At 33.3% G+C, this 19,719-nt stretch overlaps 1 protein-coding gene across 1 annotated transcript in view; it reads right to left on the bottom strand.

Annotated features, from left to right (window-relative positions):
* Positions 1-18,261, bottom strand: part of LOC123668482 (autophagy-related protein 9A) — a 34,555-nt gene extending 16,294 nt beyond the window's left edge. The window contains exons 1-6 of the mRNA XM_045602212.1: positions 17,861-18,261; positions 13,973-14,243; positions 13,732-13,852; positions 13,521-13,645; positions 5,689-5,816; positions 4,748-4,932 (exon numbers count right to left, since the gene is read on the bottom strand). Coding sequence (XP_045458168.1) covers positions 4,748-4,932; positions 5,689-5,816; positions 13,521-13,645; positions 13,732-13,852; positions 13,973-14,243; positions 17,861-18,020 — 990 coding nt within the window. The 5' untranslated portion in view covers positions 18,021-18,261. The remainder of the gene's footprint in view (positions 1-4,747; positions 4,933-5,688; positions 5,817-13,520; positions 13,646-13,731; positions 13,853-13,972; positions 14,244-17,860) is intronic.
* Between the last annotated feature and the right edge of the window lie 1,458 nt (positions 18,262-19,719).

The raw sequence follows: 19,719 nt of genomic DNA on the forward strand, positions 1-19,719 counted from the left end.
TAAAATTCAACATATTTTTTCAAATTGTGTTACTTTTATACTATCCGAAGGAACTTCGTTCCTACCTGGTGTCCCATGACACCATGTCGTTCATTATCTAAACGATCAACACATTTTCCTAATAATAATATATTTATTTCTAATATAATCTTACATTATTTACATGCGTAAAGGTTTTTTTTAAAATACATATTTTAATGTTATATCATATCACCACCTACTGCCCCCAAGCAAAGCAACCTATTCGCATTTTACTTTAACATCGCGAGAACACTCAACGACGGTGGTGTCTCTATTATGAACCACCATCTTGAGATTATGCTCGAGAATGTCTTTTTCTGTAGCCTCCGCCACCCTCCTGACGAAACGACAGATCGCGTCATTCCTGTCGTCGGTGTAGTATAAACAGGCCTTGGTGTGTCTAGTCACCGCGACTACCGCGTGCGAAATGCCGTCTTGTATTCGCTGCCTCCCATTCCTCGTCTGGATGACAATGACACTCTCACTCGTCTGGCCCTGCGCCTCGTTGATAGTCAAGACACGCGACTCCTCCCCTTTCCCGTATCCTTGGTCCACCAGCAATTTCATCTCTTCCTGCGTGAAAACCAGGTACAGGGTCCAATTCTGTCTTGCAGAGATTCGCGCGCCCGTGAAGCTTTCCAAGCGCAGGGAACGGATTATTGGACTTGAACTATAGATGTCATTGTAGACCTCGCTGATGGCGAAGGCGACATCCTTGGAGTTTCGGTGCGTGCAAGACAACTCCCACGATATGCCTGTTATCAGGGTTGGTCTGCTGTACCGCATCTTGAACAGGTTTTCCCTGTCGATTTAAGGCAGCTGGTTAATGTCCCCAATGAGGCCCACGCAGTCGCAGTCTGTCACTGCCTTATCTCTTTCAAACACCATCACTTTCGTCTTCTTTACATTCATCTTCATTCCCTTTCTTACAAAAGCTCCACTCATAGCCGTTACCATCTCCTGCAACTCCTCGGCCGAAGACGCAAGTAATACTTGGTCATCAGCATAGAGAAGACATTTGACGAGTAACTCATTCATTCTCAACCCACTTTCACTCTCTTTTAAATCTGTCAAACAATTTTCCATGAACAGATTAAACAGCCACGGTGACGCTACACATCCCTGTCTAACACCTTTTTCGATATTAAGCCATTCAGTTAGCCCCGTTTATCCTCACACAAGCACTAGAATTCCTATAAAGAAATTGCAATGCTCATATGAGGACACTGCTCACACCATTCACGGACAGTGCTGACCACAATTAATTCCTCATCGCTCTATCATAGGCCTTTTCTAAATACACGAACGCGCAATAGACTTTTTTGTTTTTAGCCGAACACTTTTCGGCTACGCACCGCAAAGAAAAGACCTGATCCGTACATCCCATTCCCTTTCTAAATCCCGCTTGTGCATCCCATACTTTTTCGTCTGTTTCATTCACAACCCTCTCAATCATTAATTTTGCATTCAATTTACCGACGACGCTGAAAAGGCTTATACCGCGGTAATTTATGCAGTCCTGCCGTGACCCTTTTCCCTTGTACAATGGGACGATTACGGCTTTGCACCAGTCTCCCGGTACTTGCCCATTTCACCAGCACAAATTGAAAAGGCGATACAGCTGGCTAGCCACTATGCCATGTCCAGCCTTCAGCATTTCGACGGTAATCCTGTCATACCTTGCAGCATTAGCTAATCTCATACTTTTCAACGCTTTCACAATTTCATCCATGCTTATCTCACTTTCATCACCATTTATACTCTCTTCCATGGAAAGTGCCGTATGTCGTACCTGCAATTCCTCTCTTTCGAACAAACTTTCAAAACACTCTTTTCATCTCTTTAGCACACATTCTTCTCCTTTTATTATAAAAGCGCCTCCTCCGCGCAGCTCTGTCGGTGCATAGACTCCAAGTATAAAAAATCGAGTGAGTCCGACTTTTAGCCTGATCAGAGGAGTCTTGGGCTTACACATTCATGCTCCATCACACATTCAACCATTCGAGAGGAAAGAATCACACCAACTCCCTGACAGCCTCAGCTGGTTTGGGGGACTCCCGACCAGTATGCCGTGTAGGGACCATGAACTGTGGTGTCACATCCCTTCCTTTTCATTTCGTTCACGCACAGAATATTTATACATCGTTCATCCATCATCTGACATACTTCATCTACCTTACCATCCATTCCTCCTCTTACATTCAACGTAGCGAAGCGACTCTCCATAGGCCACTTTTCGCCCCCGCGAGAAACGAAAAGTGATGGGTAGCGAACCACATCGCCGCCTTTACCTCTCGGTTTGCCTTTGTTATGGCCAGGAACACGGTAAGGGCATTTTACGTGTGTTCAGACGATATGGACGCTGGTCGAAGTCTTGGTGATGTTACTTGCCCCATATCGGCCCTTGTTCGAGCAGCTGGTGGCCCTTCCGGGTGCTTCGGACTGTCATCCTCGGTGAACCTTTTCAACGCCTCCATTTGCCGCTCGCTTGTATAGACCTAATTGGGGGCGAGGTGGGGCAGTTTATTTGCCTCGTTTTGGCGAGATCATCGATTGGATAAACTTCACCATCGACATCAGACTCGGTTCCGGTTTCGGTGTGGCCTTTGTGATATTGAAAAGAGATCTTGTGACGGCATTGATTGGATTAATTTTAGAATAAATAATTTAGATTTTTTTTAAATAGATACAGGAGCCTCTTTATCAGCGATTAAATATGAATGATTATTAAGCTTAACTAAACGTAACTGTACGGTCAACCAAGAAAATGGTGTATCAGTTTTGATTTAGTTATTAAAAGATATTACTGAAAAAGTCATATAATAATGACTTAAACCTAATTGATACGTATTCATACGTCATTATTATACATGACATTTTAATAACCAGGTTAAGACGGCAATAGAAGTTGTCAGATCGATCTGCAAGCGAAACTAATCTTTATCACCTATGAATCTATAAGGTTGCCTGGAAGAAATCGTTGCCTGTTTCAACTAATGCAAAAATATTAATTTTTTTAACCTAATTAAACTTATGTTACTTTTGTGTTGGTGTGCAAAAAGTGTAAATAAATAAATAAATCTGCAAGCGGCATTCAACCTTAGGGGGGCGTACACCACTTTCTTGGCCGACGGTACATAAAAAATGAATTAAGTATAAATGGCATAGGTGGTAGTTTAAAATACGAAGGTTTTGGAAAGAAGAAAGAAGAAGAAAAGCATGCTTATTTCAATTAAAATAAATTTATGTTATTGTATGATTAAGAATACTATATTTGCAAGCCAGTCTTCTTTATCAGTAAACTCGCGAGACGATTTATTGAAAGAGCTGGCAATTTTTTGTAGACTTAGAAATAAAAGAAATAATAGTAATGAAAACACGTAAAAATAAAGCATTTATTGAATGGTTAGCTAAATATATTGCTAGAAATAAAGAAAAGAATATACGTAGAATATGTATTGTCAACGTCGTTTAAAGAATATTCACAAAAGATGAAAAGAAATTGATGATAAATGATTTTCATTTATTACCTAGTAGTGGTCATGTAAGTGTGAGAAGAATGATTACTAAAAAAAATATTATGGCTGTGATGTACATCACAGGTAGATTCATTTATGGGAGGTTACATTTTTGTTATTTCTGACTCTACCTTAATTCCGGTGCTGCGGGAGGTGAACTCATGCTCCGTTCTGCGACTATCATGCGTTATTTTCGAACAAACGACTGACAAATAGACACTTTTAAACAAAATAACGCGTCAGACATAATATTCTAATAAAATTAGTAACATTGCGTGCTAGAATATAGGTATAGAAATTCGAAAAATACCCAAAACCGAATTGGAGCACCCCACTGTCCATGTGGTCTTGGTCTGCCCTACCCCTAGAGTGTTTGTTTAAGCCGGAGGCGCGCAGGGATGGCAGCCCTCGCACGGCGGCGGGCGGAAGGGCTGCACTTCCCGCAACGCCGGAGCCAAGCGTTATTCTTAGGTTAATTTTTTTCGATTTAAAAATTGAACCTCAATACCACATACAACTTTCAACCACGATATCTCTGTAACAACGGGGTTTCACGGAAATTGTTGTCCGGGGGTTGAAAAACCCACACTCCGCTAAACAGGCGTGTTTACTCTCCTACCATGACTAACACTACACAAGTGAATAGGTTACTTCTAAGTAAGAGTGCTCCATCTTAGACCGCATTCTTACTTATCATCAGGTGAAATGGTGGTCAAACGCAAGCCTATCATTGATAAAATAAATAAAAAAAACCTTACATGGCGACAATGCAAATTACAGTGTCATACTTATAACTTTTAGCAAAAAAGTATTCTAACAAAAAATATTTATTAAAATGGACTCGTTTAACAGATAATTAAACAAAGCACTATTATTTTACTAAATTGTAACATTAAGCTCATTGCCCTTGTATGCGTGGTTGAGGAATTCCTTATCTGTACATGATATGGAGATTTTTACTTAAAATATAAATTACGTTCTAACAAGTTTTTTACGATACGTCTCATATATTACGTTTTATAAAATACTATCAGCGTCTCGCGATTTCAACCGCGCAATTTCCGTCTATTTATGTACCAAGTATTATGGCAATCAGTTCAGTATCACAGAATTAGATCAATTAAACAAGCAATTTTATGAATATGAAATATGAGTCATTATATGATAGAATTATTACTATTTATGGATCTTAATATCAAATTGCTTACCTCAGCATAATTGAAGAAGAAGTACAGTATCTGCCAAGCTTGTATGAGTGGTGCCAGGACAAGGTTCACCATTGCCAGAAGAGTAATTTGCGTTCGTAATTTTTTCGCTAGTGCCTTCCTCTGAGTGGCATCCTTGTAACATGATCGTAGCTGCCAACAATTCTCCCAGGGACTCCAAGGGCTATCTATTAAAATGTGCACTTGATTGAAATTTATAATATGTTTTTTTAAAGTAAATTGTAAAACATAAATTATTTTCGACTATCCGTGGACGAAGTTTGTAGTGTCCCTGCTCCGCGATTTGTGGGTTCGATTCCCGCTTGAGCCTGGTGTAACATATATAATTAATTCTATATAAATACCAATTTATTCAATTAAAAAGAAATGTCTTTCTAATTTATTTTTAATTAAAAAAAATTAACTGAAGTACTTCGATTGAAGAAATTTTCAGAATATTATCATTAACGTATAAAAAAAAATACGTATATCTTAGATTACTTTAAACTAATTCTTTCAACAACTATAATCTGATTTAATTTTTGAAAACTAAGCGTCGGGATTCCCGATACATATTTTAAGTCAGATATAAAGGTGGCGGGGTGTTTGTTGTTTCCGTTTTTTTGGTTAAGAAATCGCAACCTACCAACCTACCAACGACCCCAAAGACAAAAAAAATGGACCTTAAATATTTCTTAATCTGTTGACTATTAACATTACAACGCAAAATATAAATTTTGCATTGTGATGTTAATTTATATACACGTCATATTTTAATACACGTTTAATAGTATAAATTATTTATATACTTATATAACTAAATACATTTTACTATTTAAATCTTAGAGCTCCATAAAACAATGTAACTCCTTTGTTACCAGATACAAGTTTGCTCAAATTGACTACTAGTAAATAAAGTAATTAATAATAAAAAAAAGACTTACAAAATAAAAGAAATTCTAAATTCCATTTTAAACCTCTGCTTAAATAATGAAAACTGCCAATACATGGTATGTGTATTTCCAGGGGAAGTAGATTCTTGTTAACCATGGCCACCATGTAATTGTTAAACCTATAAAATATATTATTATATTATATGAAGTGATGATCGATGTAGAAACTGCATACAAATAGCAAATCCATATAAATAAAAATATACAGCTATAAATTTACATATGTCCACAAGTAAGTTCCGAACTAAATTGACTAGTTTTTTTTCTCTTGGGTTCGTTATTACCAGGATAAGGTTTCTTTGACAGAAATGAAAAAATAAGAATATCGGTACCAAGTTAATTTACAATACTTATTTATACATTACAAAAATATTATTAGGTGAGTTTCGTAGCGGCATGCGCACGAGTAAGCCGTGTTTTTATAACGCAGAGTGTTATCGCAGTCCTTTGTTTACTCGGTCGATGCAACTATTTTTTTTTGCGCCTCGCCTCAGCGAGCGAGGTCCGACCCGTCCTACGGGCCGCCATGCAAATTACTTACTTATTCGTAAGGCATTATGAATGAAAATGAGAATAACAATATGAATGTGGAGGATATTGTTATTATAAACAAGACGAGCAACGATATAATAAACGAAAAAATGTTAGCGACGGAGACAGGGGCGTATTACCAAGATGAAGACGGCGAACAAATGGAAAGATCATTTAAAAGAGTAAGAAATGAGAGTGAAAGTGAATGGATTACAGTTGAAAGAAAGGGTAAAAAATTGAAAGAAAGTGAAACAATTGAAATATATATATCACATACGGAAGCTATGCCAAAACAGTTTGCTTTTGCTAAAATTTTAAAAGAAAATAGTATTCAAGATATTGTTAGAGTAAAATATATTAATCCATACAAAGTAAGAGTAGATCTTATCAATGAAGTTAGTGCGGATAAGTTAGAGCATTGCCAAGTACTCTTAAATAAGGGATGGCGAATGCAAAGGTCGATGGAGAGAAGTTTGTCGTATGGTATTATAAAATATGTTGATTTGGATTTAACAGATGAAATGATTTTGAATAATATATCATGCAATGAGCCAGCCAAATTAATTGCTGTAAGTCGTCTGAATAAGAGAGGTCCAACAGAGGATAAACGCTGGATACCTAGCGAAGCCGTAAGACTATGTTTTAAAGGTGCGTATATTCCACCATTTGTATTTGTAGAAGGCCTAAGAATAAAAGTCGAACGTTACATATTTCCAGTGACCCAGTGTGCACAGTGTTGGAAATTTGGTCACATTACAAAAAGATGCCCGTCAAAAAAAGTTATTTGTCCAAAATGTGGCAATAATCACCCTAATTGTGAAACTACTTCATTCAGGTGTGTGAACTGTAAAGGGAACCATATGGCGCTTTCCAAAACATGTTCCCACTATTTGAAGGAGAAAAAGTTGAGAGAGATCATGAGTGAGTTTAATTGCACCTATCGGAAGGCCTTAACTATTTATGTTGCCCCCTCACAAGAAGATAGTGAAGAGATGAACTTTAAACACTCACAACAACAGGAATTACCCCAAAACCTACCCCTAAGCACTGATACACCATTGCCTTGTGCTCAAAGTACGTCTACTCCTGCATTTTCATTCGCAGAAGCATTAAAATCTAAAGGACATAAACCGAAGCCAACAAGAAAACTTACAAATGAGCACAAACAACAACAGCAACGCAAACATCACGATTTCGATTATACTTCTCAATGTGAAATAGTTTCAGATAACGAAGAACTTCTTACGAACCAGGACTTCAGAAACTCAGAATCTGAACCAAATAGATCAAGGAACGTTTCTTTCGGTGAGCTCATTTCTCGTGTCAAGGATATGTTGTTTATAAGAGATGTCACAATGCCAGACAAAATAAGAACGATAATTAAGTTGTGTATTGAGTGGTTAATTTTATTAGTTGTTGATAACGTTGCGGACTGGCCGTTGTTGAAATGTATTTTAGATTATTTTAAAGATGGATAACACGAGTAAATTGGTTAAGCTAAATATAATCCAGTGGAATGCCCAAAGCCTCCGGCCCAAATTGCTATCATTTGAAAATTTACTAATACAGGAGAAAATTCATATTGCTATTGTTAGTGAATCGTGGTTAGTTCCGGAAAGTACACTCAAAATTAAAGGCTATAATATTGCGCGCCAAGATCGTGCTGACGGATATGGAGGTGTCGCAATTTTTACTCACAGGTCTATTAAATCTCAAATATGTGTTATTAATACGTCTAACCCAGGAATAGAAGTTGCACACATTAGGGTTTTTAACTGTGATAAAATTGAAAACGTAATTTCTTTATATTGTTCCCCTTCTGTTAATACTTCCCAGGCTGATTGGAATTCTGTGTTGAATATATCGAAAATGAAAACCTTAATATTAAGCGATTTCAATGGTCACCATACAACATGGTCAACCAAATCTGATCAAAGAGGCATTCAAATATTTGATGCAGCACTAGACAGTAATTTCGTAAGTCTTAATAACCTGGAAGCAACCCGAATAAAATTAGTTAACGGTACCTTACAATCAACTTCTCCGGATGTATCTTTTATCTCTTCAGATGTTGCGTTAAATTTTAAATGGAATGTCTTAAATGAAACTTTAGGTAGCGACCATCGTTTTATTAAAATATCCACGATTATTAAAGCAATTTTTAATAACACTAAACGTAGAATCTATAAAAATGCGGACTGGCAGTCATATAGAAATATGTTAGAAAACCTTTTTTCAAATTTTATGATCAGAGATAATTTACAACATTCTTACGACGCTTTTATTGACCTGTTGAACCTAGCAGCTAATTCGTATATTCCATATATAAAGACTAATAATAACCCTAGTACAAAATTCATTCCGAGACATTATTGGGATGTGACACTTTCAAAATCTGTAGCAGAACGTCGTCTGGCTCTTTCGAAATTTCGTAAAAATCCAACCCCAGAAAATCTAAAAGTTCTTCAACAAAATATTACTTGCACCCAGAGATTAATGCGCCGATGCCTTAATAAATCGTGGAACTCTTTTTGTTCTTCTTTAGATGAAACGTCTACTCAAAATGAAGTTTATTGTAAGATGCGTTGGTTTAAAGGAATATCTAATGATAAAAGGTTTATTAGTAGTAATTTGGCAACAGAACTACTAAGCTCTTTAACTCCTGATTATGTTAGTTCACAAGCCCCTAGTTTTATCTCAAAAAATACAATTTTAGAATCTGAAATTACAAAGCAAGAGTTAGAAAAATGTTTAAAACGTAAGGACACTTCTCCCGGATTTGACGAAATTACATATTCTATGCTTAATTTTTTACCAGAAAACGGAAAAAGAATCTTATTAAAGTTATATAATAGAATTTTTAGGTCAAATTTCATACCGAATCAATGGCGGGATATTACGATTATACCGATACCAAAACCCGGACGAGACTGTCGGTTGGTTTCTTCTCTGAGGCCAATATCAATGATATCGTGTGTATGTAAAATTTTTCATAACATTCTAGTCAAAAGACTAGAATGGTTTATTGAGAAAAATAAAATCATAGCAAATTGTTCTACAGGTTTTAGGAAAAATCAATCGACTTTACTGAATCTGTCTGCTGTTGTAAGCGATATTCAATGCGGATTTACTGAAAAACAAACTACTGTTGCATGTTTTATTGATGTAGATAATGCTTACAATAATATTGAGTTGGTTAGCTTAGTAAAGTGTTTGGATGGTTTGAATGTTGGTGCTAGGATTAGCAGCTATATTTGGAATTTTCTTCAGCAAAGATGGTTAACAATTCGAGGGGATAATTACACGATCAGTAGACAGACCAACCGTGGCTTGGCACAGGGTGATCCTTTATCTCCATTGCTATTTAATATTATAACAGCACATATTTGTAAAAGGCTCTGCAATGTAGTTTCAATTTCACAATACGCGGATGACTTTGTGTTGTATACCAGATCTAATCATATTCATCAGGCGGCCGAATCGTTACAATTTGCTGTAAACTTAATAGTTAAATTACTTTCTCAAATTGGTCTTGACATATCTGTATCGAAAAGTAAAATATGTTTGTTTAGAAGAGGATTTAATAAAAATAGTGTTGATATAAAAATTAATAATCAGAAGTTACAAGTTGTAGATAGTTTTAAGTATTTAGGCGTTTGGATGGATCACTCACTACGTTGGGCTAAACATATAAACGAATTGGAACGTAATTGTGTAAGATTAATTAATGTATTTAAAATTTTAGCGGGACCAGGTTGGGGGGTGCACCCAAAATATTTGAGGCGTCTATATATTTCTATAATAAGGAGTAGAATAGACTATGGAAATTTTCTTTATGACAATAGTGCTCAGGTACATCTTAACAAATTAGATAGAATTCAAAACCAATGTATGAGAGTAATTGGTGGGTTTTTAAGAACTACTGCTATTCATGTGATGGAATGTGAGGTTAACTTACAGCCTTTACGCGTACGGAGATATTTTTTGGCGGGAAATTTTTTGTTAAAATTAAAGTCTTTTGATAGCTACGGATTAATTCAAATCATATCATCATTAAATGATCATTGTCAGAGTCCTTATTGGTTACATAAGAAAAAACCGTTACTAGTTTCAGTTTATCAAACATTGCTTGAGTTACCAATTCAAAATAGTACAGTCCTGGGTATGTTCTCGTTGGATACATGGATAGGCAGTATGGATTTATCTCCTGTGATTAGAACTACCGTTAATAATTTAAAACACGCGAAGAAATGTTATAGTTTAAATTCGATAAAATGTATAAGTGAACAGTATATATCTTCTATGTACTCTGGCTTCTATCAAATATATACCGATGGCTCTAAGGAAAACGATTACATAGGAGCAGCTTTTTATGATCCACAATTAGACTCTTTCGCTAAATTTAAGATTAATTGTATAACTTCGGTAATGTACGCTGAATTATTTGCTATTTTGGAAGCTTTGTCTTATATTGAATCATTATATGAGAAAACTTTTGTAATCTTTAGTGACTCAAAAAGTGCTCTTCAACATTTAATTAGTTGTACGTATGGAGGGCGTGGCATTCCATTGGCTTATACTATTTTAAATTTACTATGTAAAATGAATAGCGAAAGGATAAAAGTTATTATACAATGGATACCTGCTCATGTTGGTATAGAATACAATGAGGTGGTGGATGTACTGGCGAAGGAAGCTTGTTCTGAGGGTATTGTTTGTGATTGTTTACCACTATACTCTGACATGTTACATGTTATTAAGAAGAGATGTCATTACATTTGGAAGGAGTATTTTGATGAACGTTCACGGACAAAAGGAGTATGGTATAAGACTATCCAACCTAGTATATTTACTCGCCCATGGTTTGATGATGCAAAGATGAGCAGGTCTGATCTTGTTATTGCCTTCAGACTTCGATCGGGACACATTCCCCTTAATGCATTTGCTTTTCTTATGGGAAAGATAACTTCACCAAATTGCACGGAGTGCGAAAGAACAGAAGATGTCCATCACATTTTGACTGAATGTGTCCGGATTGAAGCCGAGAGAGAGGTTTTTCATACAAAATACAATGTAATACGTAGTAACATAGGGGTTTATAATACTATCCTAGCTTTTCCTCTTAGCGAAGAAGCAAAAAAAATATATAAAATTGTACAGCTATATCTTAAGCGTCGTGTGTAAGATTTAGTGTGTAAAAATGAGGGTGGCATGTTCAACCTGTGAACAAACCCTCTATAAAAAAATAAAGATTAAAAAAAAAAAAAAAAAAAAAAAAATATTATTAGGTCATACATTGCTATAAGAATTGTAATAAGTAATCAATTTCAATTTTAAGAACTGTCTATTATCATACATAAAATAAAATTCGCAATCTGTACAGCAATGTCTTTAGCGATAAAGAGTTTTAAATTTCATCCCTCCCTCCCAAGGGAATTGTAGTAAATTATGAGATAAAAACTAGAGTGACCTCCAAAAGGTCTGTATAATATTTTCATAACAAGAAACACACAAAACAGAATTTGACCTGTTACGGTTTTATGATAGATAAAATTTATGAACTACTAGATTTAAGATAAGATAAAATAAAATTTATTGGAAATTCTAAATATAACAAATATGTCAATAGGTATATGTGTTAAATATGTATTATAACTCATATTTTTTCTAAAATTTAAGTCAAAATTTTTACATTTTGAAGCAAATATACAATCAGCTTCATTCATTGCAACGATTACATTACTTTTATATGACTAAATGCACTACTTAATGTCCATATTTAATAAATATTTATGAAAATTGAATACATATGCTTTATCACAGCAATGATATTGTTAATGTAAAAGTGACAATTATATAAATTATACACATATCTCGAAAATATGATTGGTATTTATTTATAAAAACACTATCTCAATTGTAAAGCCAATAGTAAATATTATTCGAATATTAGTCTTATTAATTTCTGTACTGTATACTGTTATCAATAATCACATTATATTATTGACCAATGTATCAAAAATATCTATTGTGTCAAATTAAGTACAAGTAATGCTCTATTGTGATTATTATTTAATAATAATTTTTTTTCATTGAATCATCATTACAGCCTATACAGTCCACTGCTGGACATAGGCCTCCACAAGTTTACGCCAAAAATAACGTGAACTCATGTGTTTTGCCCATAGTCACCACGCTAGGCAGGCGGGTTGGTGACCGCAGGGTTGGCTTTGTCGCACCGAAGACGCTATCATTTCATTGAATCACATTTCAGTAATAAATAATTGGTCTTTATAGCGAACAATCTAAATTTAACCTTTCTATAAATATGAAAGTAATTTATGAATAATTTCGCATCGCACATTCAGCATAGCATTTTGCAACAATTTAATTTGCACACGATGACAACATTTAGAATGTAATATTTGTCTGGATGAGAGCTCTAATTTTAAGTAATTTTATTTTAAAAAAATGCCTTGACAACAAATGACAAATATATTTGGATTGGAAAGTATATACAACTCATAAATCTCATCTTTGTAACATTTGTGAACATTTATAACATTTTTGTACAGATTTTCATTTTGAAAGCAATTCTTGATACAAATGTTCCTTTTTTTGTACATTAAATAATATTTAATTATATACTTAGTAATAAATGAGAAACAAATTTATCACTTTTATATCTTTACTAGCTGACCCGGCGAACTTCGTATCGCCTAACACAAACTTTATCATATGGTATTAAAGTTCAAATTGACTTTTAAGTATTATCACAAATCTTTTGTATGGGAGTATAGAAAAGTGTTGTTTTTAGACTTTTTCAGGAAATTTAAATTTTTTTTTTTTTTAGGAGTTTTCTCTCCGTAAGAACCATCCTCGTACTTCAAGGAATATTTAAAAAAAAGAATTAGCGAAATCGGTCCAACCGTTCTCGAGTTTTGCGCTTAGCAACACATTCAGCGACTCATTTTTATATTATAGATAATATAATTTTTACTATTCATTAACCTATAAGGCCTATTTGTACCTTCGCAAACGGGAATGCAAATAATATACACATTATGTATGGGCTTAAATTGTTTGATCATTAGCATGCATGAATTATTTATCAATACTGAATTTGATCAGCTGTGTAAGTATTATCAGTTCACTCAGGCTTGTGACGAGCATTATAAGCCTTATAATATAATTAGTGTATCATAACAAGCCAGTCATGTTAAAATTAAAAATATATTTGACTGGTTAACAAGTATTAAAATTATTAGTTTTAACTAAGATTCTATAAATACCTGAGTATCCTGTGGTAAATATCAAGCTCGTTTATCTCTCGTTTGTGAACACACATGTGATGTTCGGGTTGTGCTTCTCTTACTCTCTCCTGTATGGTTGACCAGTTTATCCAAGCCAAATCACTCTACATTAAACAAAGAAATATATTAATTATTTAAATCAATTATTTATTCATTGATTGATTTGAAACAATTAGTTACTATAACATACCTCTTTAATTTTTAAAGCATTATTGTAAAATAATTTTGTGTCATAAGCATAATATAAGTGATATATTGATATAAATAACCGCATCGTCCAAATAATAGAACACAATGCAATAATACACCACCTACAATAACAACATAGAATATTAAAATTATAAATATTAATCAAATGTTACATGTGACAAAAATATCCAATAAAACATAGCCATTACTTTATTTTTATAGTTTCATTAAAAAAACCTTACCACGTCCATGATATATGTCTAACACATTCTGAAGAGGAATATATTACATCATTTAAACCTAATTTTTCAGTCCTGTTTGCATTTGGTTCAGTCCTAAATAACTTTGGATAGTCTATACAATATGCCAGAAATGATGAAAACCATACAATAAATATAAATTGAATCAAAGATAACGAATCGGATATCATCATTGGATAAAAACCACCCCTAATATAATACTTATACATTCTAGTAAAAAATGAATCAAGGTCCTCTATATGAGTCCATCCCCCTGAAAACAAAAAAAAAGGAATTATAAAAATGTTCAACTCATTATAAACAAAAAGACAAATGTATCAACATAAAAATATATTATAAAAATATATTATAAAAATATACTATAAAAATACATATTCAATACTAGCTGTGCCTGCGACTTTGTCCGCGTGAATAGTCTTTGAGAAGAATTTTTAATTATTTAGGCCAATTATTTTACAAATAAGAAACATACGAATAAGTACGTGAAGCTGAGTAATGTGCAGTGTTTCGCTGCATAGAACTTATAAATTCGGGTAAGCACACTTAGTCATATTTCCTCACCTACACAGAGCATTACCACGACCTCTCCCCCCGCGCGGCTGCACAGAGCTCGTTGTATATGGCGAGGTACTTGGCAAGTTTCTTACTCGTGTTAAGTTCCGTTTCACATTTTGTAATGACTCCGTAAATGTCACATCAGAAAAGCTCTAATATTCGGTCTCTTATCACTAACATATAAAACATTCACATAAATCTTACATATTTCCATACAAACTTTCATCCTCTATTCCCTATTGTTATTTTACACCCTTGAGGGTAAAATTTTTACAAACTTTGAATGTCATATTTATTTATATCGAATCAACAGCCTCTAAAATAAGTTTCAAACTTCTAGCTCTAAAAATGTCGATATGTACTTCCATACAACTTTTCATCACTGCCTTCCAACCCCTTCCACATTTTTTTTCGCATTAAATAGTAGCCTTTCTCAGGTTCTACTATCTGTGTACCAAATTTCATTTAAATCGGTTCAGTAGTTTTGGCGAAAAGCGCGACAGACAGAGTTACTTTCGCATTATAATATTAGTAAGGATGATACGATTATCTTATTATTATTTTTAAAGAATCAAAAATAATTACAATATGTTAATTCTGTTTTACTAGTTACCAACAAAGTTTATTGCAGAAATAAGCTACAGATAGGTTATAAACATTTTTCATGTGTTGGTATTACACAAAAAAAATAGTAATAATACAAAAAATTAGAGATAAAATATATTCTCAAACCCGGTTTCAACAGTTGCTGATAAAGTTTCAGATAAATTTTTACCCAATTACTCAACTGACAAATAAAAAGTTGTGTTGATATCTCTTTCGCCATCAAATCATCTTCGAAACTAACGGGGAGGTAAAATTCGTCTGATGTTAGATACAAAGTATAGATCTTACAATCGACGAGCGCGCGGCGCCCTTGGTTGTGCGAGTGACCAATCTGTATACGCGTCAATGTAGACATGCGTACGGTTAGCAAACAAAAACTCATTAATGCAAGTTATCGATTTATCTATTGGTTTAATATAGATGAAAATTAGGTTCACAACTCTGTGTTTACTGTTAATTGTTATTTATTTGGCCTAATCCCCTTTTCGAATTTGTAGATTATTGTCAAAAAAAAAAAATTTTTTTTACCCTTACATTGTTTCAATTCTTTTTATAACATTTAAAATAGATGCGCCGCGCGCTCGCCGATTGCAAGATCTATAATGTGGCACATAAATAATTTTAAAATCTTAAAAATAAACAATCAAATTATTCAGTATAAAAGATATTATATGTCAATTTACAATAATAATAGATACATTTGAATGGCACAATTTTTCAATAGAAGTTTGCTTTAACAGCAATAAAACAAACCATTGCTACATTCTATTTTAATTCTCATCTAATTTACCTAAAATTCTCAAGCCAATCAAAGGATTTGGAAATATATTGTAATATCATAGACTATTCAATTCCAATAGACTATTCCAACTATTTATTATCTACCAGATACAGCCTTTTAAAAATCACCTAATTCAACTGATAAATGATGAGGCTCATATCTGTTACCTTTGAAACCAAATGCCTGTTTCATCAGTTGTTGACAGGGTTTATTTCCTAAATGATACAATAAACTAAATAATTAATAATAATAATAATAATAATAATAATAATAATAATAATAATAATAATAATAATAAATAATACATAATAATAATAAACAATACTGGTATTCTATTAGACTATATCGGTAGAAAACCAGACCCTAAGCAATGCAAACGAAAAAAAACTGTCTTCAATTAAATCAACAAGTAATACAACGTTACCTACATAACAAAATAATATTTAAGTAAATATGAATTATCAACAATTCCTCAAAAAGGCGTCATCAGATCTTGATCAAATTTAAATAGGACCACAAAAGAAACATCAGCTTTTGACTAAAACATGAATCATCAAAATCGGTATATTACTCAGTGAAATTTTATGCGATATACCTAACACAAATGTACCTACGTAGACTAAAAAATAGTCAAGTAATAATATTTGTCAGATGGAATTTATGTGAGACCACATTACACACAGCCTTGGTTGGAATAAAAAAAATCGGTCCACCAGTCAAAAGTTCGGGAGGTAACATACATAAAAAAATACAATTGAATTGAGAACCTCTTCCATTTTTGGAAGTCAGTTAAATATACTATTGTATTATCTAATATATAAAATTTTAGTGTCGCGGTGTTTGTAGTTAAACTCCTCTGAAACGGCTTGACCGATTCTCATGATATTTTGTATGCATACTAGGTAGGTCTGAGAATTGAACATCTATTTTTTATTCCCTCTAAATGTTAAGAGTAGTCCACTGCAATTCTTTTTTTTTTAATTTTTAGATTAATTATTATTTTTTATTTTTTTATGATACACCATTAAAAATTACATACAACCCTAAATTTGCAACCCTCTACGATCAACCCCTATTTTTAAAATAATTTAGTGGCAAGACAATGTTTGCGAGTTATGAGAAATGAATTTCATGTTTTTATATTTATTAATGTTGCATTGTTTTTGTTTTTAGTATTATTGTTTATGTCAGCTAATTCTTTTTTATATTGTAGTTTAGCTTTTTTTTCTTTTTTTTTTTGGCTCCTTTACTATGGCAAATGAATTGGGTTATGCCTGTAATATTAGATTTAAGAAAAAAAAGTATTTGCTAAGCGTTTTAAACTGAACTTGATGATAAAACCAAAATAACATCAATAACTATTGTCAAAAAGACCAAAATAACATGTAATCTGTAACCAATAAATTTGATTTTTAAAAAATATACAAATATAACAAAAATTGATGCATGAAATAATCTTAGCCACTTCCAGATTTGGTCTGATCTATATCTAAAACTATATCAGTTTTATATTTTTATTAACTTCATTTCTTTTAACCTCATTTTTTTATACCTTAATTTGTGATGATATGATGTGACTGTTTTTTTTTACATATTATAGATATTTTGTCTAATGTGTGTGTTATTCTCAATTAAATATAAAGATTTGAAACCAGTTATAATATTGTTAATTTATTAAATAATTTAAATAATAAAATTAATTCTTAATTAAATATAAAGATTTGAAACCAGTTATAATATTGTTAATTTATTAAATATGGACTACAATTACAATTATTACAAGTTATTACTATTATTTTTTTCTTTATTAAAAAATAGATTATGTACAAAGAAACGTAGCACGTACGTGTTTTTGAATCTATTGTTTAATATATAACATTCAAACAAAGGAAATATGCACTATTGCGTAAAAAACAAAGATGCATTACCTTTCGTCTGTGGAACTTTATGAATGATCACATTGGTAGCATCGTCGTGTTCTTGATCCAGAGTGATCATCGTTGGAGTATTTTCTGCAGATCTTGCAAGTGGCGGAGTCAATTCGTTGTCTAGAGCACTATAAGTAATATCACGTCTAAAATGTGCCATATTTACACAGTATTTTTAAAATTAAAATTTGTTTCTGCGTCTTATTAATCGATAGATACTACTCAATGTCTACACATTCTTGACTTTGGCCCAGAAACATAAAAAAAACTTTCATGAGAAATGACTGATGAAAGAATGATAACGGATTATGATTTTTTATTACTGAATAATTTAGTAATAATTGAAAAATTTCACGAGTTGAAACAGTCAGTCCGTGTTTTCTACTTAAAAATTAGTACAAGGATACAAATAATTTTGAAAGAAAATCTTTTTTGTGTCTGTATTGATGAATACACTTCACAAACCAAACGTCGAAAATAAACGATCAATGTGACAGCTGGGTATATAGGCCGCGTTCCACTAAGCGACCGCAACGTCCACAACGTTTGTAATACCCTCTATCGTTCCACCTAAGGCCCCTGGTCGTCGCGAGCGATCGCTCGACGTCATAGAAAACATCACCATGCCTGATGCCATAATTATATTATACTAGCTGTGACCGCGGCTTCGCCCGCGTTGAAATCAGTGTGTCACAAAGTTTTCCCGGCAAACTTCCAGTGAAACTCTCATCAAAATCGGCTTAGCCGTTCCGTAAACCTTTCTCTTGAAGCCCTTTCTCCATTGGTGAAACTGCATGAAATTCCATTCAGTAGATTTTGAGGGAATCGATTACTTACACTTTTGGGGACTTTGTTTTATAAAACACTAACTGTTGAACGGCGACTACGTCCGCGTGGTTATAAAGATATGCATTACTATTAAGATGTATAACGAAAATTATTTTTTTTTATTTCAGTCATGTTATCACACTGAGTAACTTTTTAAAAGGCACAATTTAGTCTAATTTAATAGTTATTTTTATAAAACCTCTTTATGGTTTCATTCATGGTCACCACATTTTTAGTTTTATTTTCAGGCTGCAGCATAAAAAACCTATCAGGCGAACTTATAGCTGCTGTATATGTTTCATACAAACTATCAACCCCAATTAAACTCCCTTAGCGGTGGAATATCGCAAAATCCATTCTTAACGGACGTCTACTAACTATAATCTACCTCCCTGCCAAATTTCACCTTTCACCACCCACCACCCACCCAGCGGTTTTTGAGTTCTCATGATGAGTGAGTCAGTGACCTTTCTCTTTTATATATATATATATATATAGATTCCGATGCATTATTTGGCCACCTACTCACCATTTAAAATTTTAAGTCTCTTACTTCAAAAACATAGGACTTTCATACAAACTTCCAACCCCCGCTTTACCTCCTTAAGGGCGAGTTCAGAGTCAAACTATAATAAAACAGTAATGGTGATAAGATAGTTCAAGGTTTTGGCTCCTTGCTTAATAACAATATAAAGAATGTTTTGAATTTCTGTTCACCTGGTGCCAGCTATGAAAATCAAATAAAAAAAATTATTCAATAGAACTAGATGCAAATTCTGTCGTTATTTTACTCCACGGTGAGAGTTTGGTAATAAAAAATCTGATTTATTAAAAAATATGGAAAATTTAATACAGATACAAAACAAAAAAAAATGTAAATTCATATTAAGTACTTTACCTTATTCATATACATTGATCTCGGACTAAGAATCAGGCATTGAAAGATAAACAGAATAATTACATATACCTTCTCATTGAATTTATATTTGTATAACCTGATTCGTTGGTATAGTAACCTCACACTGTTTGAT

Source organism: Melitaea cinxia, chromosome Z (assembly GCF_905220565.1).
Source record: "Melitaea cinxia chromosome Z, ilMelCinx1.1, whole genome shotgun sequence".
NCBI lineage: Eukaryota > Metazoa > Arthropoda > Insecta > Lepidoptera > Nymphalidae > Melitaea > Melitaea cinxia.